General features: G+C 31.9%; 1 protein-coding gene across 1 annotated transcript; it reads left to right on the top strand.

Moving 5' to 3' along the window:
- The first annotated feature begins 2,483 nt into the window (after positions 1–2,483).
- On the top strand, positions 2,484–24,242 carry LOC134687389 (putative neutral sphingomyelinase). Its single transcript, XM_063547647.1, has 8 exons — positions 2,484–2,519; positions 3,582–3,684; positions 4,519–4,595; positions 5,052–5,235; positions 11,760–11,969; positions 17,340–17,469; positions 20,219–20,338; positions 23,656–24,242. Exons 1-8 carry the CDS (start codon positions 2,488–2,490, stop codon positions 23,997–23,999), a joined length of 1,200 nt encoding a protein of 399 aa, XP_063403717.1. The 5' UTR covers positions 2,484–2,487; the 3' UTR covers positions 24,000–24,242.
- The last annotated feature ends 2,680 nt before the right edge of the window (positions 24,243–26,922 follow it).

Here is a 26,922-nt window from a genome sequence, read left to right as displayed (position 1 = left end):
CTTTCTATGTTCCTTTCAATTAAAAATCATGTATATAATACCATCAAAATCTCAATTTGCCTCAAGCTGTTGTGCTTTATATCTATTAATACTTTTGAATCCATGGTGTCTAGTATGAAAATGCATAATTATTACATAATTTAAGTTTTTTCAGTGTAACTTGATACCCCATATTTTTTTTCTCTTAAAAAGTTCTTAAATCATGATTTTTTATCATTCTGGGCACACATAAGTCCACATGAGCTACTTTCTTGCAGTGAACATATGAAAAAATTACCCTATGCAGGTTGCAGTCTTGTAAATTTTTGACTGCTCCATAGGCTTACATGTTAAACTGCTGATCTTTGAAAATAAAAAAATAAAAAATGCTACATAGAAAAAAAATTTCATGTTCATATCATGTATGTACTAATGTGAAATTGTGATTTAATCGAAAAAAAAGGGGGTGTTGCCACGAAGAATAAAAAGTTAAGGAATCCTGAAGTCAAAACATTTTTTTTCTACTTTCTGTTTGCTATTTTTACTAGGCCGCACCACTTCCAGTAAACATGATATCCTTCCACTTTCCTGGATTGATATCCTCAAAAGATGCAAGATTTTTTTTGAAGTCTATATATATGTTTCAATTCAGCATAAACCTATAATCAAACAGAAAATATTGAGTTCAGAAAAAAATTCAGAAAAAAATGCACTATTTTGTTACCCTCCATGTTTTGACATGCACCGGAAATTGGAGTTGTAATACAAGACTGGTACCTATAACATTTATGAAATGTCTTAAAAAAATAATTCATTTACTTAGTTTCATTAAGTAGCCATATTTGAACATAAAAAATGCCATTATTAGAACTGTTTGCCTATATTAATAAAAATAACCCCACTATTAAAGCAGTACCCCTTTCTGAAAACAGGCAAAATTTGGAAATCAGTCATGTCTACTAAATGATCTGTAAATCTCATTCTAGTCTACCTTCATGAATGTTTTTCTATTATTTGGATACTGTGGAGCTAGAAGAGTGTTCTGATCTATTATTTCTATTTTTTCCCTCCTGTTTAAATGAACCACATTCAATAGTTTACCCCTCCCCCTTTTTTCAATGAAATATACACAAGTGGGCCTCTTGTTTCAGTCAAAATTGAAAAACTACCCAAAACTTTTTCATATTGAAGAATTTGCTACCATACAACTATCTGGACACAAGAAAGACCATACCTTTCTCTTGTTTGACTATACTGGTCTTTATACATGCCTACTATATCATGGTTTTTAGACTGTACTTGACCCATCAATGCATATAAAATTTAAAATAAAATTCAAGAAAAAGCAAAATGAATACTCAAGTTAGTGTTTTTGGTAAGAATATTGATTACTTGTCACACCTAATCACAAAAACCCATGTCATGATGGATAGTTTTAGAAAAAATCTACTTTTTAAACAAATTTTTAACCCAAATATGGAAATTTCAATTAACCATGCAGTGCCGCAGACAGTAAAAGAAGTATAGACTCATGAAAAATGAACATTTTGTGAAAATCTTTTCACCAAAAGTTCATTTTATACATATTCTACCTAAATGTCAACAATTGAGCCATGAAAATAATAACCCTAAAGAAAAAACAGTACTTTTGTATATAGCTGTCTCTTCAACTTTGCTCTTATTTTCAATAAAACTGTGCAACTAAAAATTGCATCATAAGAAGAAGATTTCATTGAGAAAAAAATCTTTCTATGTTCCTTTCAATTAAAAATCATGTATATAATACCATCAAAATCTCAATTTGCCTCAAGCTGTTGTGCTTTATATCTATTAATACTTTTGAATCCATGGTGTCTAGTATGAAAATGCATAATTATTACATAATTTAAGTTTTTTCAGTGTAACTTGATACCCCATATTTTTTTTCTCTTAAAAAGTTCTTAAATCATGATTTTTTATCATTCTGGGCACACATAAGTCCACATGAGCTACTTTCTTGCAGTGAACATATGAAAAAATTACCCTATGCAGGTTGCAGTCTTGTAAATTTTTGACTGCTCCATAGGCTTACATGTTAAACTGCTGATCTTTGAAAATAAAAAAATAAAAAATGCTACATAGAAAAAAAATTTCATGTTCATATCATGTATGTACTAATGTGAAATTGTGATTTAATCGAAAAAAAAGGGGGTGTTGCCACGAAGAATAAAAAGTTAAGGAATCCTGAAGTCAAAACATTTTTTTTCTACTTTCTGTTTGCTATTTTTACTAGGCCGCACCACTTCCAGTAAACATGATATCCTTCCACTTTCCTGGATTGATATCCTCAAAAGATGCAAGATTTTTTTTGAAGTCTATATATATGTTTCAATTCAGCATAAACCTATAATCAAACAGAAAATATTGAGTTCAGAAAAAAATTCAGAAAAAAATGCACTATTTTGTTACCCTCCATGTTTTGACATGCACCGGAAATTGGAGTTGTAATACAAGACTGGTACCAAAACGATGTTGTTAAAGGTGTTAACTCTGAACTGTTGGTTAGTACACATAATTATACATATGAAATGACTGCAATTACATATTTCAATAACAATAGTACGTATGACTGTTCATAAAATGGAGCAAATTAAAAAATATCGACCGATTTAAAAAAGGGGGAGGGGTAAATCTTGAAACATTTTAAAAGTACATGTTTGTACTACATAGTATACTCTGAGATTGTGTGGATGTATCACTACACAATAACGGATGATTGCCATTAAGGTTCATCATAAATATTTAACAAAAATGGTTGTGTTGGGTCTTTTTATAAAACCAAGGATTTGTATAGTGAAGAGAGCGAAAGTGGATCGTAAACCTTGGCTAGCGAAGATGAGTAATTTTAAAAGTATAAAAATCCTTGATAACACTTTAAAAATAATCCCTTTTTGCAGTACATGTCTTCACCTCCACATACTTCAGAAAACCACACAAATCAACATTTTCACAATGATTTTTACCCCCAAAATACAGATCTCAAGTTTGAAATTAAGTGGTGTCACTTTTACGTTTATGAGTTATGCCCCTTTATAAACATAAAGATAAAGATTTGAGTTTAACTGAATCTAATATCATGTTTGATCCAGAAATTTTCATAAGAGGTGGCCCACTGACTGCCATGACTGCCTAAGAATATGAAGAATAGGAATGCTCCAGTCACACTTCAGTGATTCCCTATATAATCAACCAAATATTTCCAACAAAAAGGGGGGGCTCAGGTCCCCCAGAATAACCCTCTTAATTTCCTCTGAATATTATGAAAACTTATACATGCCTACATCACAAAACTCAGATCAAGTTTGAATTGAGGTGGCAAAATATTATGAAACATCAACACAAAGCTTATAATCACAAGAAATGTCTTAACTTTACATGAATCTGTATGCTTATTTACAATCTGTGGCCCTTTGACACATTATTCATTTATTTACTCTATGATGGTCTATCTATTACAACTTTCAACATAATGTAAAAGTAAAATCACAAGAAGATTACATATTAAAACATTTTGATTTGTTGAAAAATGATATGTTGTAAAATGAGTCTGTTTTATGTTTCAGGGGAGTCCCATTACCAATTGCCAGTAAACTGAGAAATGAAAGAATGAATGCCATTGGGGATGAGTTGTCCAAAGGAGAATATGATATCATTTTATGTCAGGAGGTATTAAATTTTCCATCTTCTAGTCCTGAACATGCTGAAACTAAATATAAAACTTGTTTCTGTATGAATTTATAAAATTTTGAAAATTTTCACTAGTCCGAATAAATATTTACAAATCTGGGCCATCACTAGTAGATAATGGTGCAGACTGATAAATTTTAGAAAGTTTGTTTCTCGTCATGCTTTGAAATTCATTGCCATCGAATCTGCGAATCTTGGTTATTTTTTAAGCAAAGGAAATTTTGAAATTTTGAAATTTGAATTTCAATTCATACCTTTTTCTTCAATTTGTGTAAAATTTACATGAATTATTCATATGATACATCCTTTTCTTTTCCAGATCAATGATAGAAAAGCAAGGGGTCTCAATTTGGGATTTTGGGTACAATTGTGCAGCTATATATAGCTAGGATTTAAAAATTACCCCCATTTATATATATAATAATTGTAAAATCCCTACCTATACATATATTTCACAGTGAAATAATAACCCATTCATATATTTATCAGCTCAAATAGTACCTATCAAATAGTACCTTTATACATATATATATACAATTTTATTATATATTAAAAACACTTTTCTATTATAAAATATACTCTAACTTGAGTGACTAAAATGAAGATCATTGCACAACAAACTGCAAAATTATGACACATTGATATTTCACAATTGGTCAATTACTACCTATTGCTATATTTCATCGGTAAAATTGCACTCCATTGATTTATTTTATCAAATTTATAAAAGGACCCATTCCAGTGGCACATATGTATATATACCTTCATTTAGAAAGAGACAAAGAAATACATTGGATTTTTTTTATATTTCAGATTTGGGCCAAAGCAGATTATGAATTGTTGAAAACGAAGATATCTCAATCACTTAAATATTCTCATTATTTCTACAGGTTTGTTTAAACAATATTTAGTTATATTTAATGTAGAATAATTTGTTTTTTCATTTTCAGGACTATATATTTTGGTGGATTGAGGAATTTTTGTTTTCTTTAGATATTCAATTTTGAGGTTGTAAATGCATATAGACCTACAAAAAAAATTTACTACTTTATATTTGTGATAGACCTGTACTATGAAATCTTCAACAATTGGTATCCTACAACTTGTTGAAATGCACTAGAAATTAGCAATTAAGGGGAGATAACTCAGCAATTTGCTACCATTCTAACCAAAAGTTATCTACAGATTTCTTGAATTACCAGACAAGCGGAAATGAAAGACCTATCTCTGGATGTAATAAGCTAAAAAAAGTATGGTTAAGTCAGTGTTTTTTTCTGCCACGTTTTGAACTTTTTTTTACAAAGACTGGCACTTTTAAAGTAAAAATAATTATTTATTTATTTCAGTGGTGCAATAGGAAGTGGTTTATGTCTATTTTCCAAGCTACCTATCCTGGAATCCTTTTACCATAGTTTTACATTGAATGGTTATGCACATAAAATACATCATGGTGATTGGTTTGGTGGGAAAGGCCTTGGTATGTGCAGACTGAAGTATAATGATATCAGAATTAACCTCTTTTGTACGCATGTAAGTTCATTTTGTATTACTTTTTTATAGGCCATGTTCTAAATATTTTGAGAGAGAGCTTTAATGTTAAAATACTATAATCAACCAGAATTATTTTTTTAAGACCAATATAATAAAGCTTATTTTCTCAATTCACTCTGTTCAACCGAAAATAAATTATTTATATACTCTAGGCTCCTTATTTTCCAACGACAACCTAATACCAACTACGAAAAAATGATACGTATGTATCAATTATTTGCAGTGAAATTGTTTCTGTATTAATAAAGAAAACACCATTATAGAGACTGTCAGGTGCGGTGACCATCTTCATAATTTATTAAACAAATAAAACACAAGACAAATGTCCTCAAATAGTTTTCACCATTATGGTATCAGTTCATTCAAATAATACACAATGACATCAGTTCATTCAATTAACATACGATCTACAAAAGAAAAGCGCATAATTAAAATATGACCTCTACATATATATAAGGCATGAACTGTTATACTGAAGATTAATCTTCCTATACACAAATACACTACTCGTCAGATGGTCTCCACCCTTGTCGATAACTTTTCTCGTGCACGCACAACTTTAAATACTAACGGAACTTCTTACTCTATTGTTATTACAATTAGCCCGCTACCTGAACTGGAAAATTCATACGCCTGACGTAAATAAATATATTTATTTTCTCAATTCACTCTGTTCAACCGAAAATAAATTATTTATATACTCTAGGCTCCTTATTTTCCAACGACAACCTAATACCAACTACGAAAAAATAATACGTATGTATCAATTATTTGCAGTGAAATTGTTTCTGTATTAATAAAGAAAACACCATTATAGAGACTGTCAGGTGCGGTGACCATCTTCGAGTGTACAAAGAAAGCATGTCAGATGCCGAGTTTTCTAGAAACAGACAAACGTTTATCAAGATTATCAGCAATGTATCCATCTTTTGCGTTTTCGGTTTTCCAACGACCGTGCGCTTTAAAGAGTCTATCTGAAATTCCATTATTTGCGGCTGCAGAAGCACCGCCTGATCTAAAACTATGAAGGCCAAATAATTTGGCATCTAAACCAATGAAAGAAAGTGCTGCTTTAACAATTTCTCTTGCACGTGTATATGAAAGTTTTGCATTATTTTTTCTTAAAACAAATTTGTTATATTTCTTAACATAAACAATTGATCTGAAAATATACATATCAGAAGTCAAAACAATGTCACCTGCTTTTATGTAATCTAACAAAATTGCTACAGGACAAAATGGTGTATTGGTTTTAGCTACTGTGAAAGTACTTTAATTCGTGGGTATCAATTTTCGTGGTTTGAGCAATATTTACATGTTCGTGGGTTTTTAAATTCGTGGATTTTAGTTTAAAAAATTAAAAAAATTAAAGCCTTTAGACACGAAGTTTGCAAATAGTCTTGATTGAAGGAAATTGCAAAGTAAACATTGACCTGTGTAAATCGGAGTGACAACACTAATTAACCCAAGATAAAGTGATCAACAGATTAAAGTCCATCAAAGGTGTTAATTAGGTAATAAACATGTCACCTAAAGGAAACAGTAACATAAACAAATGTATCTTGAATTGTCAAATAATTCTTATCAAAATCAAGCCCAGCATGACATTATTATTTCACATGTGTATGAGAACTATGGGGATATAAAATGAACACTTTATCATACTAGCATATCAATACCGGAAATCTGACTTTCATCGGTCAAAAATATTTTTTATGAGAATTAAAAGATCAAAAGTTGTACAGTTTATGTTATTAAAGATAAAATGGGTATAATCTTGCATGCAGGTGTAGTTCTGTGACTGCTATTGAAGTATTCTCAGATTTGGCAATATTCAAAACATGCTCTTGATCATACATGTATCAGTAGTCAAACATAAATGGGGGATCTTTCCAAGTCTTGATTTGGACAATGGTTGCTTTATTTCGTTGGACACTTAAATTCGTGGATAAAGTCATCCACGAAAACCACGAAAATTGGTACCCCACGAATAAAAGTACTTTCACAGTATAACAACGCTTTTTCCTTTCCTGTAACAGTCTGTTTTGCTGCTAGAGATAAAAATTTCTAAATGTTCTGGTTTGAAAGTCAGATTATTGGCCTTAATTGAACAAAGTTCGCTATATCTCAAGAATCCTGCGTATGAAACCGTACAAATAGATAATAATCGCAAATCTCTAAGTGTCCTGGGATTACTAAATCTATTAAACAAAGTTTTTATAATAGTAGCATCTATTGGTTCTTTCTTCTGTACAGGCCTATTCAAAGTCCGTTTCGAAGATTCCACTATACTACGAACTAAATCAGATTCGCAAGGATCAACTAAATTTGCTAACTTGTGTGCCCACTTAATACTGTAGAAAGCCGCTTCAACTGAACTATAATGCTTTACTGTCTGCATTAGATGTTGTAAATAAAGGCTTACGTACAATTCACTTGCCGGTAGGATTGAATCTATTTCTGGATATTTGTGTGCCCATGCTAAAAATCTTTTAAAACCGTTAGCATACTTGGAAACGGTAGTCTTTGCTCTCGAATCAATTACCGTGGAACGTAAATGAAATAGAAGTCTTTTCAATTCTGAACTTTGTACACGGTCACTGTCATTCCAAAATCCGGATGAAAAAATTTTCTACAAACAAAACCTTCTTTTAACATTTTTTAAAAAGGAAAACATTGAATCAACTTAAATATATAAATATAATTACCTCTAATGGCCAGATGTGGCCCAGTGACCAACTATCACCCAGTGGTGAACACAAAAAAGGTCCAATGACCAAATACAATACTTCTCAGGTGTCCAGTGTAGGTCCGGTGACAAAGTACATCTGTACGAACATAGTCCGATGACCAAATAATACCATGTCCAGTGACGAACGTTTTCTACAAAAAAGTTTTTAAAAATTAGCATTTAGTTTTACTGCTAGAACTGTACCAGCAAATTTCCCGTTTGCAAATATTGAATTCAAGTTATGTCCAGGTACAAAAATTCTCTCGTTCTCATGAAATTCTAATACGTCTTCCACGTATTCCTTGTAACATAAATTCTCGTTAAACAGTAAAGGCCAAAATGGTGCCGAAGGCCATCTAGGGACAACCAAAGTGCCTTTCGCTCTGCACTTAACTAAATGGTTGATTGTCTTAGATGCTAGCGAAACTGGAGGTACTAACCAATTGTTTTCACAAGACCAATTACTTGTGAAAGCATCTACAGCTGATGTACCAGGGTTCCAATAAATCGAACTAAATCTTTTAGTTTTTGCGTTTTCAGTATTCGCAAATCTATCAAAACTGTGTGGGCCCCACATCAAATCCACATATCTAAAAAATTCAGGGGAAACACCCCAATCATCTACATCTACTATTCTACTTAATAAATCAGCTTTTTCGTTTTGCTCCCGAGGGACCCAAGGGATGTGTAAAGAAATTTTATGTAAAACACAAATATTAAAAATGTCTAAAGCTAAGTTCTGTAACTCGGGCACCTTACTGCCTTTCCGCACTATACTCACAGCATTCTGATTATCTGTGTGTACAGTAACCGTACTATTTCTAAGTACTTTATTAAAAGATTTTAAGCATACTTGTATCGCTTTTATCTCTCTCCATGTGGAGCTTCTAAATTTCTCATGATTTAACCACATCTTGTGAAAAACATAAGCTGTATCTGAGACAAAGCCACCAGCGCCTGTGCCACTCGCGTCCGTAAATACATGAAAATCTGAATAAATATTAAACAAATCAGAAGGTTTTAGCGATAAAATATTCTCTTGCCAAAATCTCAACTCTTCAATACAATCTGGGAAGGTAAAAATATTTACAAATTGATCCCAATGCTTACGTTGATTGATCACCGAGAAAATATTTCTAGTCATAATCTGTGTGACATTACCAATAGCAGGCTTCAATGAGATAATCTTACCGCAAAATCCGGCTAAATCTCTGATTTTAACTCGTGAACCTGTTTGTAATAAATTGCATAACTGAACAATATCACTCAATTTTTTGTCTGGAACTGAAAGTTTTCCCAATTTCAAATCCCAGTGAAAACCTAACCAGTCTAAATCTTGCGATGGGTTCCATTTGCACTTATCTTTGTTAGGTACAAATCCTGAATTAATTAGATCTGTTTTCACTTTTTGAGAATGTAAAGTACATATATCAGACGTTTCAGCTACACCGAACCCGTCGTCTAAATAAACAACTACTTTAATCCCGTCTTTCCGCCAATTCTTAACTAACGGTCTTATAACTTTAGTAAATATATAACCGCTTGTTTTCAGACCAAATGGAAGTACTGTAAAAACATAAAACTTGTTTTTCCATTGAAAACCTAAATATTGTCTGTGTGCATGGAAGACGTCTACGTGATGATAGCCCGACTTTAAATCAAAAATAAACCCAAAACTCTCAGACTTAATATATTGACTGACTGTTTTCAAATCTTCAAATTTAATTCTACTCAAAACTACATGTTCATTAACATGACGTATTAATCCAATATTAACCTTTCTTTACCTTTCGAACTGACAGATACCGTTAGCGGGTTTATTACATGTGGTCTAACGGTAACAACCTCAGCTGACCCTGAAATAACAAGATCTTCAATTGCCGAATCAACAAATTTTTCATGCATGAAAGCAGATTTATTATTTTGTAAAATTACACTATCTGGTTCATTTCTCATTGGGATTTTATACCCGTTTTCAATTACATCAAGAATAAAATTAGATGCTCCGATATTTTGCCAAAAAGTAAGAGATTTTTGTAATCTACCTTTTACATGAATATTTTTGAAACCCTCTTCATAATCAAAATAAGAGCTTAAACATGTTTAAATTATCATGTACCTGAAAAATGTCACTGTGTGGTCCATACTCTTTAAACGGCACCTCCTCTGTATCCAGATTTTTGTCCTTAGCTCGGCAATCTCTAGCCCAGTGCCCAAAGTTGGCACATGAATAGCACATGTCTCCGGCCTTGGCTTGTCTACTCGGGCCAGCTTGGCCCTGGCTGCCACGAAAGGGCTGTTGTGTAGAAATAGTAGGAATAAAGCTGCCGCCATTATGTGTACCTTGACTGGGTGCTCCTGCTGCTTCAGCGGGTCTTTTACGGCCTTGTTTTTTCTCTGTTTTTGTTGTCTTAATTTTCCTAACTGCTCTAGTTTCCGCCGCTCTAATACGTTGTTCATCCTCAGAGTTACTGGCAACGTTATCTGATAAATACTCTTGCACTGTGTTCCAGCCACCCTCCGACTTATCGGCTCTCCGGATCAGCTTGTTACGCTTTTTAAGTACTTTACTGGACTCTTCAAGAAGCTTTGTAGCTCTAGCGGGCCTCTTACTGTCAATGTATTCTACGGCTCTGTCAATACTGTCTATAATGTCAGAATTTAACTCAAACTGTATTTGGTTCCCTTTAAAACGGAACGTGGTCTCGACTTTCTTCACCTTCTTAGCAAGGCTGTGGGTTTTGTCGTCCAAGTTTCTCTCAATCCCTGCCAACTTGGTGTTCATGTAGGTCGTGAACAATGAAAACAAATCGGCATTACTAACGTCTTCGTCGGAATTTTTATCTGGTTCAAGGGACTCCTTACTTGGTATGGATACTTCAGTGTCGGACATTACAAATCTTCCTATACACAAATACACTACTCGTCAGATGGTCTCCACCCTTGTCGATAACTTTTCTCGTGCACGCACGACTTTAAATACTAACGGAACTTCTTACTCTATTGTTATTACAATTAGCCCGCTACCTGAACTGGAAAATTCATACGCCTGACGTAAATAAATATATATATTTTAACACAAAATATTGTATAAAGCAGAAACAGTATACAAATAGATGTGTTAAACAGTTTTATCATATATACTTAGCATTGATATGATAGCTTTTGCATATGTGTAATGAGCGGTAGAACACAAGCCATAACTTCCCACCCGGGGTGATAACCCATATCAGGTGCATTGTGTGCACAAAACCCATAATAGTGCCTCTCGTGCAAGGTACTTCCAGTGTTTCTGGTATTGGTTGTTGACTTTTCCATTGTGATGTCAGATATTTTTTATGGCGAATTTACGGGAACTTTTGTGGGGATAGTATAGTTCTTGCTAACAAATGCCATTGACAATTATGAATAGTTTTATAGTACAACAAACACGGCGTAATAATGATTATAAAACTCTTCCAAATTTTCAATGTTTTAAAATGCCCCTATAGGAAATAATGCCATACATATATATATGGAGGTAGTGATGCTGTTGTTGGACAATTATAGTATATTTGATTCATGACTTAACTTCTTTATAAAGTTTTTGACTGTTTTATTTACTGCATTTGTTTATTTGCCTTACATTAAACTATTGTCGGAAGTATATGATAAAGACTCGGTTTCAGGCTGATATGGGGGTCTCAGGATGATACCCAGGCTGATATGGAAAAGGCCACATGTATTAATCTCTATGTAATAAGTACTAATTGAAGAAGTTATGATATTTCAGCTGCATGCAGAATATGATTGTGATGATGATGAGTATGCTGCCCACAGAGTGTCGCAGGCATTTGAGATGAGTCAATTCATCAAGTTAACATCTAGCCCAGATAACTGTGATCTAGTCATAGTAGGTGGAGACTTCAATGTCAAACCAGAATCTCTGGGATTTCAGATTATACAAAATAATGGACAGCTCTTGGATAGCTGGATAACAAAGGTAGTTTAAATCTGTTAGTTTTCAAATACATTGTTAAACATTATCACATGTTATTTTAAGAAGACCAAATAAATAGGTTTATGAAGTGTTTGCGACTTTTGTTGCAAAAACGAGACATAGTGATCCTTTATTCCATCGGTGGTGGCATCCACAAATATTCACTCAGTGGTTAAAGTTTTTGAAATTTTATTAACTTTCTTAAACTATCCTGGATTTTGACCAAACTTAGACAGAAGCTTGTTCATGATCAAAGATAGTATCCAGAAGTAAATTTTGTGAGAGAAAAATCTCTTTCAACTGCATTTTACTTATAAATGGACTTACCTTTTCTGTCAGTTTACATTACATTCACTCTGTGTTTAAAGTTTTTAAAATTTTATTATCTTTCTTCAACTACCTTTGATTTGAACCAAACTTGTTTATATTCAAAAGTGTGTATCTAGAAGGAATTTAGGTAACCATTTATTTCCTGTTTTTTAGTATACTACTTAGTAGTTTCTCTTCCAGTTAAAATTACATACATAATTTTTACCAAACTTGTGTGACAATATGATAGGCTAAAAATATATATATAAATATATATAAAATATATTTATATTTATATTGATGATTATATATTATTAAAATGTTTATTAAATTGAATAAAATAAATACAGGGGAATATCTATTAAGAAAATCATGACCTTGTAAAAAGGTTGTTCAATTGACCGCTACTGCATATGAAATATTTACATGCAGATCATGAGGTGACATGTAACAATTAGTAAAACACTGGACATGCGTGTATTCTTTGACCATTAATTTCCAGGTTGGCCAAAACATGTCAATTAGAGTCAACTTAATAGATATTCATCCCTGTATCTTTTAATTTAAGACTATAATGGTCAAATTAATAGAAACCTTGATACTGTTTATATTCTGTATATATACTTGTGTATTTTACTGTATAGAGGAGACCGTCCGTTATGGACACTGGTCCAGACGGGCTTGAATAAACTACTATTCAAAAATAACCATGTGTTGTGTTACATGTGGTTATTTTTGGTGCCGTGACCAGGATATTAAGGTAAAGTGACTCTTTATTTGATACTCTTTACTTAATTTCTCAAAATGGCTAGACAAGAATTTAATGCAGGATCTGTTTTTCAAAATTTAGAAACACAAGTTCAAAGTTTCACTCAAAAGGTATTTAAAAAAGGCATTAATTCGATTGAAAGCTTTGATGGTTCAAAATCAGACAAATTAGGAATAGGTGTATCAGATGTGAGCACAATTGTTCATGATCAAGATGCTGATTAACTCATTAAAAAAATGTTTATTAGATAATGGGGTTTTTTTAAGCGAAAATGTAGATATTTTGTACTTTTCTTATAAATCAATGGTGAAGGTTTTATTTTTTTATTGATATTTTTTTTATGTAATCATTATGACAAGGGTGAAGGTACTTATGATAGGTATTTGATTGTTTTAGTCAATATAAAAGACTGGCAACTTTGTAGGTATTTGATAGTATAAGTCAATATATAAGTTTTGCGTACATATTGTAATGATATAATGTGAAGTTTTTATATGCTGTTTTTTAAAAGACAGAATAGATATTTAAATAAGAAAAAAAACAAAAAAAACACTTGAATATTAATATTTAAGAATTAAATAACAATAGGTAAATTTTTTTTAAAGATGTTGGTTATATTTTAAAGTATTTAAATGCACGAATAATGATAATATCAAAACATTTAATATATCTTGATTTTGAATATAATAATTTAATTTTTGATTCATAATTTGATCTGTTTTCTGAAGAGACAATCAGTAATTCTAAAATATACGCGCCTATATACATTGGTATAAGAAAGTTTCATAAGAACACTTTTGGCGACGGATTTAAGGGTATTTCTGCCATGTTATAATCATATGGTTGTTCAAATATGGTTGACGCAGTTTGGTAAGTGCGTAAGCACATTTGTTTAGAGAAACAAAATATTCTATGGTATTTAGAATCCAAACCTTTATTTTCGCACAGTTATTGTGGTATTTTTAAAGAACAACGGACCTATCTTCAGAAAACAGCGCTTAAATGATAAAAATTGATACACTAATAATTGTTAATTCCACTCTTAGTGAAATGTAGGGTTTTATAAGTTTTAAAAGTATTTAGCATAGATGAGACAAAGGATTATTTATAGAGAACATAAATATATAGTGAGGGTTAAAAATGAAAATGTTTTCATAAGAAACAATTTAGGATTTAAAATATGGAAATAAGTATCATATGATTAATCGTTATAAACAATGACGCGATACATCTTCCGCAAATATTTTAATGTGATGCTGATTGAATAAAAAGAAAATTAGCAGACCAAGAAAAAATTAGAAACATAAAGGAACATAAGGTCATCTATAAATTCCAGTTTAAGGTATATGACAAATGATAATAGTTCTGATAGACATAATTTAGAAAGTAGTCAAAATATATATGTTGATGAAATTATAACACCAAAGAAATGTTAAGTCTAAAAGAAAGACGAAGTAATTTTAGGTTTTCTCTCAAAACTTTCTAGTTATCTTAATAAAATGAACGACTAACATGTCGTAGACGTAGGCTTCGTGATGATTGTTTTTAAATAAATATATGTGTATATAAAATAATTTTGTTTTGATTAATCATTCTAATTCTCGCTTCAGATTGAAAAATTTTGATTGTTTAGAAATCCTATAAATATCAGTAATCTCTGAATCACAGCTTTGTTTATGAAAAAGGAAGGAAAGTGTTGGTTGAATGTCAAACCTTTATTAAACAATTTTTCAGTACTAATACTAGAGAAAAGTTTATCTTATTAGTTTATTGTTTTTGTATTTGAGTTTAATTTTTTTATTCTTATTTTAAATAGATAACATATCGATACTTTATTTTTTCAAAACTGAAGCAGTTAGAACTTGAGAACGACTTTGAACTATCAAATTAAGTAAATGCATTAATTCATTAATTTATTTTTGTTGCTATATTTATAGGTATTTGTTATCAAAATATTCTTAAGTTTAATAATAGGTGTTTAGCCAAGAGAATTTAGTAATAGAGAGATTCAAATAGTCACACGATACCTTGGTGGCAATCAAATGGTGTCAACTGATGTTGAGGGCGATGGTACTGCCTACAGAGATGTTGAAATAGCTTCTGCACCATTACTAGAACCAGCCACTAAGAACCATTATCCTGTAGTGGATATTGGCTTTGATCATTGGACACAACGCAGACGTTTAGATGTACATAAAACTATACGATCACATAACTATATTGGTAGAGGGAATTGTTCTACAGCATCACAGGTAGATTTGCCTGTAATGTTTCAGCCGGTGATAACTGAGCAACCTAGTCAGGGACTCTGAATTAACAGAGTAGGTAAGCTAGGTCAGTTAGGAGTAAATCAACAACGGATGGTGGATCACATGAAGGACGGATGGTGGATCACATGAAGGACGGATGGTGGATCACATGAAGGACGGATGGTGGATCACATGAAGTACGGATGGTGGATATCACATGAAGGACGGACGGTGGATCACATGAAGGACGGATCGTGGATCACATGAAGGACGGATGGTGGATCACATGAAGTACGGATGGTGGATCACATGAAGGACGGATGGTGGATCACATGCACGTCGAAGTTATAAACGACGGATGGTGGATTACATGCAGGATGGAGTTTCAACAATGGATGGTGGATCACATGCACGTCGAAGTTATAAACGACGGATGGTGGATCACATGCAAGTCGGAATGATTGCAGAACTTCTAAATGACGGGAATTGGTGTCGCAGATAAACAAATGGATTGTTGGAGTTGACAACGACGATCAGAGGAGCAGTTCACTGGAGTCGGGGTTATGAAGACGGTCAGCAGTTGATGGTTGCGCCTTTTTCTAAGAATAAGAAGTTCCAATAGTTGATGTTACGAACTTAGTTATTCACACAAGAATTGTATGAACTATACATTGCTGAACATTTAGATGTTGTTGAACTTTTGAAATGATTTTATTTATGAATATTTTTGTTGTTTTTAATAATTTGCAAGCATTCATATTGTCACCGATTTTAAATAAAATATAAATTATATTTCTTAAGAAAGGGAGGAATGTGACAATATGATAGGCTAAAAATATATATATAAATATATATAAAATATATTTATATTTATATTGATGATTATATATTATTAAAATGTTTATTAAATTGAATAAAATAAATACAGGGGAATATCTATTAAGAAAATCATGACCTTGTAAAAAGGTTGTTCAATTGACCGCTACTGCATATGAAATATTTACATGCAGATCATGAGGTGACATGTAACAATTAGTAAAACACTGGACATGCGTGTATTCTTTGACCATTAATTTCCAGGTTGGCCAAAACATGTCAATTAGAGTCAACTTAATAGATATTCATCCCTGTATCTTTTAATTTAAGACTATAATGGTCAAATTAATAGAAACCTTGATACTGTTAATATTCTGTATATATACTTGTGTATTTTACTGTATAGAGGAGACCGTCCGTTATGGACACTGGTCCAGACGGGCTTGAATAAACTACTATTCAAAAATAACCATGTGTTGTGTTACACTTGGACAGAAACTTCTGACAATAAAAAGATAGTAATCTAGAGTTAAAAAATTTAATATCTTTTTCCATTTTTGTTTAGCTTACAACTTACAGCAACATTAGGCAAGACAATTGGTTCTGTGGAACCCTTACACATTTTTAATTTGAACTTTCTCACTTTTGTTATAATAATGTTTTGATCTGATTTTTATAAATACTTATTTAGCACCAAAAAAGTATTTAACAGTTTCAGGTACAAAACTTTTCAAATTTCCAGTTCTTTATCTCTACGAGACAAATTTTTCACCACAAAAAAAATATGTACACCAGCATTCAATTATATACTGGGGTATATGCCTCAGTCTCAGCAAACTTCAAAATGAGGTACTTAAACCAAATCTCAATTTTCAAACAAGCAACAGACTAAAAGAGATGAAATCAGTGTTTTTTGTCTTGTGCATTTCATTGATATGAACACATATTGGGGACCTAGATACATACTGGTCTACAGATGAGGTTTTTCACATAACTTTTTTCATGAAAATTATGTCAAAAGACACTCACTCAGGTGAATGGCAATTCCCAAAATTTTACATTTGAATGACAATAATTAGTGTTCTCAAAAAGCCCATTAAGCACCATAGACCTTCTGTGCTATAATTTCATAAGATTAGAACTAAGACATGGGAATGTGTTGTTTGATTCTGATCAATGGAATCCTGATGGTTGGATTATTGGATATTATTCACTTGATTTTTTTTTCAGAAATCCACAAAAAGTCCAGGAATTGGAAACACATGTGATCTACCATCTAACCCCTTTACTGGCAAGAAAGCACTAAAATTTGACCCAGAAGGAAAGAGAATCGATTATGTTTTGTATAGGTGCAATAAAGGTAACTCAGTTTTAACAATTTTTTGAGATGAACAAGAGTGTGCAACCTGCCAAAAAGGGGCCCAAATTAGCATTTTTCTAGTTCCCAAACAATAACTTGTGTTTAAGTAGATGGATCTCTCTGAAATTATACCATTTTACCAAGTTTCTATACCACAAAGGGATGGTTAGGATTGGCTTTGGGTGTTGTGGCTCAAACTGATTAGGAATTAGGGGGGAAAAGGGGGGAAAACAAGGGTTTCCTGGTTAATGGACAATTACTTAAGACAAATTAAAAGCAGTGTAAGGGAGGTTATCCAAACATAATGTTGTTGTTTTTTTGTTGTTTTTTAGATGTATAGTTTATTTTCAAATGTAATTGTCCACAATGGTTAAACAGGTAGTAGCTACAATTTTCATTAAAATTATATTTTTAATCTACATGCCAAATTTTGTGCAAAAAGATGAATAAGTATGATTAAGACATTAACTGGTTACTTTCCATTTAGCATTAAGAAGCTGTTTAACTTTAAACATGTGAATTTATATTTTATCTATAGATAATAATTCGATGTAAAGCCAACCCTTATTCATTTTTTTTTTAACAACATAATAATATTTATTCATCTAATCTTGCTTAATATAATGTTTTGATTACCTACCTTACACTGCTTTTAAATCATGTATAAAGAAATGGTGTATAGTCTTGATGATTAGCTATCAATTATATGAATTTATTTTTAGAAGTTACTATTAAATGCTGATTAAGGAATAATGATTTCAGCCATGATGTCATTTTCTATTTTAAGACTTTTATGATGTATTTAAATGGGTCATTATGGTTTCAAACTCTAGTGGAAATTTGAATTAAGATAATGACTATATCTTGAGGGAAAGATAATTTTTTTAGGGGGGGGGGGCAATTTTATCTCATTTCAGATCTTTAAATAAAAAAAAAATGGTCCAAAGGAAAGAATAAATGTCTAAAGAGAAATCAAAATTTTTAGTAAATGTCTTCAATTTTGACCCCTTTTATCTCTTAAATTAGTCACATTTACATGAAAGTTTATTTTTTTGTGACATATATATTTAAATTCACATGGTGAAAATAACTTTTACACACATTTTGGTAAAAAAAATCACTCTGGGATTTAAACTATCATCTCCCCTTATTGACCTTTAGCAAATTTATCCATCATTTAGTCTACCAAATTCAGTTATTGAATGTTAGTCAGTCTTAATATCACTCCCTTTCCACTATCTTTAGTTCATCTATCAGTCTGTCATTGCTTACAGAATTACTCATTTTGATTTATTTTGAGATCAAATTTAATTTGAAAATTGGATTTTATAATAACTTTGGGTGGAATGTATATATGAGCAACAATAAGCTCAAGGCTCATTTTAGTCTGAACTTACAAATTATACGTATATTATATAACATTTGGCTTAGAGAGTAGCTGTTTTGATATTACGTGTTATTATCTTAATTGTCATGTCTGTACAAGTTAATGTTAATAACTGGATACTTCCTGTTTCTGGAGTTAAATTACAGAAGTACACTTGGTTTACATTTAATTATGTTTGTAGGAGATTTGTATAATCTGTCAAACGAACGAACTGGGTGTAATTTGAGGAAATGATTATTTGTACTGAAAATAAATATTATTTTAAATAAAAGTTGCATTGTCAGCTTAAATTTAGGAATTGAATCTTTATCTTGCCTGAGACAAAATTTAGTCCAGACAAAGCGATCCTGTATTCTTTTTTCTGTCTCATCTACTTTTATAAACATATTTTGTGGGTTGTTATTTCAGACATCAATAGCTTTGTCAGATCATTATAAAATTAGTAAAACTTGAACAAAAGCTTCTTCATGATTATGAAATGATATATTGAGAAAAATTTTGGAATATTTTTTGTTGTTGTTGCCTTATTCTATTGATAGGTGGACATTGGAGTCTGAAAGTTTTAATCCTGAACTCCCTTAAAAAAAAACTCAATCCTGATATGTCCAGAAAAGGGTTCTTCAGTACCCTTTAAAATAATTTAAATATTATGGCAGGCAATGCATGTAAATGTAATAACTCTTGTCTAAATTTAAAGTCCTGTCTGTCTGTCAGTCTGTCGGTCAGTTTGTCAGTGCTGCTCTTATCATTGCAACTCCTTTGAAATCACACCACAGAATTTCATGAAAGATTGTAGATAGTAAGGATGTATGTAGATGTGTATAGAGAGGAAATTATTACTGCGGATTCATTATTATTTGTTCGATACCAATTTTCTTGGATTCCATGGATTCAGGTAAACCATAAAATTAAATGTTCAACGGAAGACAATTTGTATATAAATTTCTACAAAACTACAAAATTAAATATCCATGTGACAAAAATGTAGTTTTCATTAATCCATGAAAATCTTGTACCAACGAAAATAAATGAATCCTCAATATTTGAACATAGATTATGGCCTATACTGCTTCAACAGTTTGTTATTGCAACTCCTCTCGGCTCTGAAACTGCAAAACAGTACTTTATAAAACTTTGAAGTTTATGAGGACAACATATGTAGATGTGCATATCCACAAGAATTTTTTATCAGTTCATTTTATTAGAGGAGTTATATATGGATCTGTTATTTTAGGAATCTGGTGAGATTTTGCTTGCCAAGTGACAATGTGGTGGTGTGGGATATGTGAGCAGCTTGCTCACAAAGGTTCTTTTATAGTAAATCTGTGAAAACTTGTTTTAAAGGTTGATCTGTTTTTGTAGGTACTTCTGTTACAGTAGAAGAATGCAATGTTACTATGGGAACGATACCAGACAGGAAGTATCCTTATACTGATCATGAAGGGGTAGCTGCAATATTTAATGTTGAAAAGACTGAAAGCTGTAAGTTTGTAGTACTTAAGGATGTACACAGGTCAGGTTTATGAATGTTTGTCAGATGTTATGGCTCCTTGGGTTTTCCTACAATACAGGGGTAAAATATTTTGCTCCATATCACCCATTTTTCTTTTCTTCAAGAATTCATTAGCATGTAAAACATCATTTCCCAAAATTTAAGTAGATTTAAGATTTCTTTTCTTTCGGTATGAGACCTGAATTATTAAATGCAAAAAATAAGGTAAAATTAAAGTCTGAGTCAGCCATTTCCTGCCATTTTAAAAAAAAATATATGAAAAAGGAGCTGCATAATCTATCAATTTTAATTTTTGGCTTATTTTGTTCCTTTACTAATGCTTTTTTAAATGAAATAGTATAAATCTATTTAAATCATAGATTTTTATACGACCGCAAATTTTGAAAAAATTTTCGTCATATATTGCTATCACGTTGGCGTCGTCGTCTGCGTCGTCGTCGTCGTCCGAATACTTTTAGTTTTCGCACTCTAACTTTAGTAAAAGTGAATAGAAATCTATGAAATTTTAACACAAGGTTTATGACCATAAAAGGAAGGCTGGTATTGATTTTGGGAGTTTTGGTCCCAACATTTTAGGAATTAGGGGCCAAAAAGGGCCCAAATAAGCATTTTCTTGGTTTTCGCACTATAACTTTAGTTTAAGTTAATAGAAATCTATGAAATTTTGACACAAGATTTATGACCACAAAAGAAAGGTTGGGATTGATTTTGGGAGTTTGGGTTTCAACAGTTTAGGAATTAGAGGCCAAAAAAGGGCCCAAATAAGCATTATTCTTGGTTTTCGCACAATAACTTTAGTTAAAGTAAATAGAAATCAATGAAATTTAAACACAATGTTTATGACCACAAAAGGAAGGTTGGTATTGATTTTGGGAGTTTCGGTCCCAACAGTTTAGGAATTAGGGGCCAAAAAGGGACCCAAATAAGCATTTTTCTTGGTTTTCGCACCATAGCGTTAGTATAAGTAAATAGAAATCTATGAAATTTAAACACAAGGTTTATGACTATAAAAGGAAGGTTGGTATTGATTTTGGGAGTTTTGGTCCCAACAGTTAAGGAAAAAGGGGCCCAAAGGGTCCAAAATTAAACTTTGTTTGATTTCATCAAAATTGAATAATTGGGGTTATTTAATATGCCGAATCTAACTGTGTATGTAGATTCTTAATTTTTGGTTCCGTTTTCAAATTGGTCTACATTAAGGTCCAAAGGGTCCAAAATTAAACTTAGTTTGATTTTAACAAAAATTGAAACCTTGGGGTTCTTTGATATGCTGAATCTAAAAATGTACTTAGATTTTTGATTATTGGCCCAGTTTTCAAGTTGGCCCAAATCGAGGTCCAAAATTAAACATTGTTTGATTTCATCAAAAATTGAATAATTGGGGTTCTTTGATATGCCAAATCTAACTGTGTATGTAGATTCTTAATTTTTGGTCCAGTTTTAAAATTGGTCTAAATTAAAGTGCAAAGGGTCCAAAATTAAACTAAGTTTGATTTTAACAAAAATTAAATTCTTGGGCCTCTTTGGTATGCTGAATCTAAACATGTACTTAGATTTTTGATTATGGGCCCAGTTTTCAAGTTGGTCCAAATCAGGATCTAAAATTATTATATTAAGTATTGTGCAATAGCAAGTCTTTTCAATTGCACAGTATTGTGCAATGGCAAGAAATATCTAATTTCACAATATTGTGAAATAGCAATTTTTTTTTAAATTAAGAGTTATCTTTCTTTGTCCAGTATAGTAAGCAAGAAATATCTGCAAGATTTTTTTTTAATTGGAGTTATCTTTCTTTGTCCAGAATCAACTTAAATCTTTGTTATATACAATATACAATGTATATTCACTTTTTACTACCAACTGATAAATTTAAATAATCTTTACCATTCAGTGATAACAAGCAGTTTTTTTACATCTTAATATTTTATGATGTATTTAAATGAGTAGTAATTGTTGCAAACTCCATTAGAATATTTTAATTGAAATTAGTTTTGGAATAAGGGAAAGGGGGATGTGATTAAAAAAATGGGTTCAATTTTTCTCATTTGAAATTTCATAAATAAAAAGAAAATTTCTTCAAACATTTTTTTGAGAGGATTAATATTCAACAGCATAGTGAATTGCTGTAAGAGAGAACAAAAATTTTAAGTTCATTTGAATACATTCATTCTGTGTCAGAAACCTATGCTGTGTCAACTATTTAATCACAATCCAAATTTAGAGCAGAATCCAGCTTGAATGTTGTGTCCATACTTGCCCCAACCGTTCAGGGTTCAACCTCTGCGGTCGTATAAAGCTACGCCCTGCGGAGCATCTGGTTTTAATTTCACCCACAAACTTCCTTAAAGCCAAAAAATGCCAAAAGTTATTGAAATAAAATTTTATCATGTCACTGTATTGATAATTACTACTAATTCTTACAAGCTCAAATATTTCCTAAATATACTCATCAAAGATACCAGGAATGAAATTTCATATTTACGCCAGACGCGCGTTTCGTCTACAAAAGACTCATCAGTGACGCTCGAATAGAAAAATGTTAAAATGTCCAAATAAAGTCAGAAGTTGAAGAGCATTGAGGATAAAAAAAAAGATTGTTAAACTGACTTGAATCACAATCCTCAGACATTTTTGATGCGAAAATAGTCAACATGTCTTGCTTTTTTGAACATTTGATGCAGGGAGCCAAAAATATAACTGACATTTTTCTGCCTATTTCATGTGTTTATGTCCTCTGATTTGACATTTCTATGCCAATACCATGACTCATGAGAAAAAGTATTGATGAGGACAACCTGAATCAGTGTTGGAACTTTGAATAAATGATGCAGAGTGTAAAGCTATGAGACAGAAACCCAGGACATCTAAAGGACAACAGTCTACAACAATACATGTGCCTAGGGGGCTCTGTCATAAAACTTTACTCAATACCTGAAGTACTCAAAACACCAAATCCAGTATTTTGATAGGTTGAATTCTGAGTCTGAATTTTTATGACCGCCAGGCTATATGTACACACAAAAATGTTCTTACATAGATATAAGATGTGGTATTAGTGCTAATTAGACAACTCTCCATCCAAGTCACAATTTGTAAAAGTAAACTATTATATGTCAAGGTAAAGCCTTCAACACAGAGCCTTGGCTCATACTGAACAGCAATCTATAGTCTATAAAAGTCTATATGTATTATAGACAGTATTTTACATAATAATATACTTCGCCTTTAAAAATTTTGAATAAATTAATGAAAAAATAAAATATATGTCATCTTTCCTATTTTTCAGCTAACGGTACAGAAGCAATCAGGGCAAATACAATTGAGGGAAACGTAAACACATGTCTTACTGCAATAGAAAAAGGACTGAAGAAAGCATCTAGTGATTGTACTTTCTATACTATCCTGGCTGTCATGTCAGTCTTTCTGTTATACATCATATCATCCGTAGAAGTCCCATACGGTCTAGGACTAGTAAGAGGTTTTGTACTTGTTATACTTACCTTGACTTTTGGGTATGCTATATGGAGCCGTCTGATTCTAAATAAAATGGAGGAAAATGGACTTATAAATTCTCAGAAAGATATGGAAAATTATTTATTGCTTCTACAAACTGAGTTGAAAACATCTTAATACATTAAATTCATTTTCTCTTTACTTTATCTGCTTCTGAGGTATTTATTTTTTGTATGCCTTTTATCCTAATGTGCAAATGTATGTCTTTCATTTATAACTTTTTATCTCTTTATGATCAGGTAGTTAGGGACCAAATCTAGGGGAAATATTTTAATATGCAAATGTAAAAGAAAATTTATTATTCAGATTAATAATTTGTTGAAATAATTGTATATTTATGTGATAAACTATTTCATATGATCACTATTGTTGTCCATTTGCCCTCCTGGAATCTTTGCTGAAAAAATAGAAATTATGGTGCCTGTGTGGTCTTGTAAATACTCTCACATGTACAGTTCTTGTCAGATTTTATAAAAATTTTCTCAAAATTCATATCAACAACATCTGGGATAAGTTAGAAAATCAGTGCTGGTCAATTATTTTCATAGGAGCTGTCCTTTAGAAATAAAATTCATCTGAAAAGGAGGTTATGGACAACAGACATATGGAAAACTTCAGAACCTAAGGCAGATGTACCAAGATATGAACTTTTTGCATTATCAAGGGTTATTTTTTTTTTTTAAATATAAAGCTTTTTTATAAGAAATAAAGTATGCACATTTTATTGCAGAAACTACTTTTAGATTAATACCTACCTTTGTTTTGTCCTTGTGGTTGCAGGCAGTCAAATATTTCGAATTGTATCTGGCAGTTACTGTTCTTTACTTACTTAGTAATAAAATTTCCATAATTGGACCTCCTTACAGGATCTATTTCATGTTGTAATTTAGATGTACAAGACAGGTTGAGTGCTCCCTTATTTTCCCTTACTTTATGTAGACTCTAATTGCTGTCCCTTTTCCTATAAAATTCTCCCTTCTAATACTGCCATTTTTGCTTATCTCAATAGTTTCATTTGGTCTATAGGTTTAGAACAAAATCAAGGTTTAGTAAGCTATAATTACCTATATATTTATGTCATTTAAACTCTTTAAATGAAATCAGTCTCATAAGCAATCATACAACCTGATCTTATTTGTATACACTTATTCGATTCTGGGAAGAAAATGAAATGTTGATTTCCTCTTGATATCAATTCAACTGTGGGTGCTAGGTTAGTTTAAAATTTTCTACTTGGAGAAAGTGTTCTGATTAAGTTTGTATGCAGTACAAATCAAAGCGCGAAAGCGCTGTAAAGGCAGTTAATTACAGGTTGTGTGTATTTCTAGTCCAGTTATATCATTATCTTCCATAGAACAGAGGTGGTTTGTAGAATTTAAGATTTAGAGTTCTTTTGTACCTAGTTCACCTATATCTAGTCTACTGTTTACAGTATATTTTCTGTGCCTCCCATGAAATGCATTTTTAGCCATGGCCTTGTCAGTTTGCTTTAAATTTATGAGTTTGACTGTCCCTTTGGTGTCTTTCGTCCCTCTTCTTTAGACATATAAGAACTTTTCCTTTTCAATATAAATAGACTATTTTTAATTATTGATTGTATACACATATTCTATGACTCCCATAAAAAATAGTTCACAAAGATTGACTAGTCTCTGTACTGTGTGTATAGCAAGGACATCAAGTAACATAATGGTAAATGTATATAGTAACATGTCAACTTTTTTGATGACCATACCTGTCAACTGTCAGTATTTGCAGAGTATTTCCCCCATCGAGCTCGAGGCTCCCAAATGGAAATTTTGTAAGAGCAATTTTGTCGACTATTTTAAAGAAAACAATTAATTCAACAATGGCTATGAGCTTGTTAATGCACGAAGAAGCCAAAAACCACATTAGAATATATTTGAAGGGAATCCATGACAAATCGCCCCACTTTTTTACTAAATCGCCCCACTTTAAAAACAAGAGTGCACACACTGAAATGTCTCGCCTTCTTTACTAATCATTGATATTATGTTGATAGTCCTAAATAATAAAGCGTTATTACAACTGTCACATAATCTTAACATAAACCAAGAAAACTAAACATTGACCTTTGAACCATGAAAATGAGGTCAAGGTCAGATAAACCATGCCAGGTAGGCATGTACAGCTTACAATTCTTCCATACAACAAATAAAATTGACTTATTGCTTATAGTTTAAGAGAAACAGACCAAAACACAAAAGCTTAACACTGAGCAATGAACCGTAAAAAATGAGATCAAGGTCAAATAAAACCTGTGCGACTGACATGTAGATCATGAAATATTTCCATACACCAAATATAGTTGACCTATTGCATATAGTATTAGAAAAAAAGGCCAAAACTCAAAAACTTAACTTTAACCACGAAAATGAGGTCAAGGTCATATGACACCTACCAGGTAGACCTATACACCTTACAACCATGCCATACACAAAATATAGAAGACCTATTGCAAACAGTATACGAAAAACAGACCAAACACACAAAACTTAACTATAACCACTAAACCATGAAAATGAGGTCAAGGTCAGATGACACCTGCCAGTTGGACATGTACACCTTACAGTGCTTCCATACACCAAATATACTAGACCTATTGCTTATAGTATCTCAGATATGGACTTGATCACCAAAACTTAACCTTGTTCGCTGATCCATGAAATGAGGTCGAGGTCAAGTGAAAACTGTCTGACGGGCAAGAGGACCTTGCAAGGTACACACATACCAAATATAGTTATCCAATTACTTACATGTATAATAAGAGAGAATTTAACATTACACAAAATTTTAACTTTTTTTTCAAGTAGTCACTGAACAATGAAAATGAGGTCAAGGACATTGGACTGACGGAATCTTCGTAACATGAGGCAACCATATACAAAGTATGAAGCATCCAGGTCTCCCACCTTCTAAAATATAAAGCTTTTAAGAACTGAGCTAACATAGCCGCCGCCGTATCACTATCCCTATGTCGAGCTTTCTGCAACAAAAGTCGCAGGCTCGACAAAAAAAC

The sequence above is a fragment of the Mytilus trossulus genome, chromosome 10 (genome assembly GCF_036588685.1).
Source record: "Mytilus trossulus isolate FHL-02 chromosome 10, PNRI_Mtr1.1.1.hap1, whole genome shotgun sequence".
Classification (NCBI taxonomy): Eukaryota; Metazoa; Mollusca; class Bivalvia; order Mytilida; family Mytilidae; genus Mytilus; species Mytilus trossulus.
The sequence above is the reverse complement of the archived record's forward strand: the minus strand, read 5'-3'. Positions and strand labels throughout refer to the sequence as shown.

Coding starts and splice junctions, on each gene's coding strand:
- LOC134687389 (XM_063547647.1), top strand. CDS start 2,488: ATGTTGTTAAAGGTGTTAACTCTGAACTGTTG. Junction 17,470..20,218: donor TTTGTATAGGTGCAATAAAG/GTAACTCAGTTT, acceptor CTGTTTTTGTAG/GTACTTCTGTTACAGTAGAA. Junction 20,339..23,655: donor TGTTGAAAAGACTGAAAGCT/GTAAGTTTGTAG, acceptor CCTATTTTTCAG/CTAACGGTACAGAAGCAATC.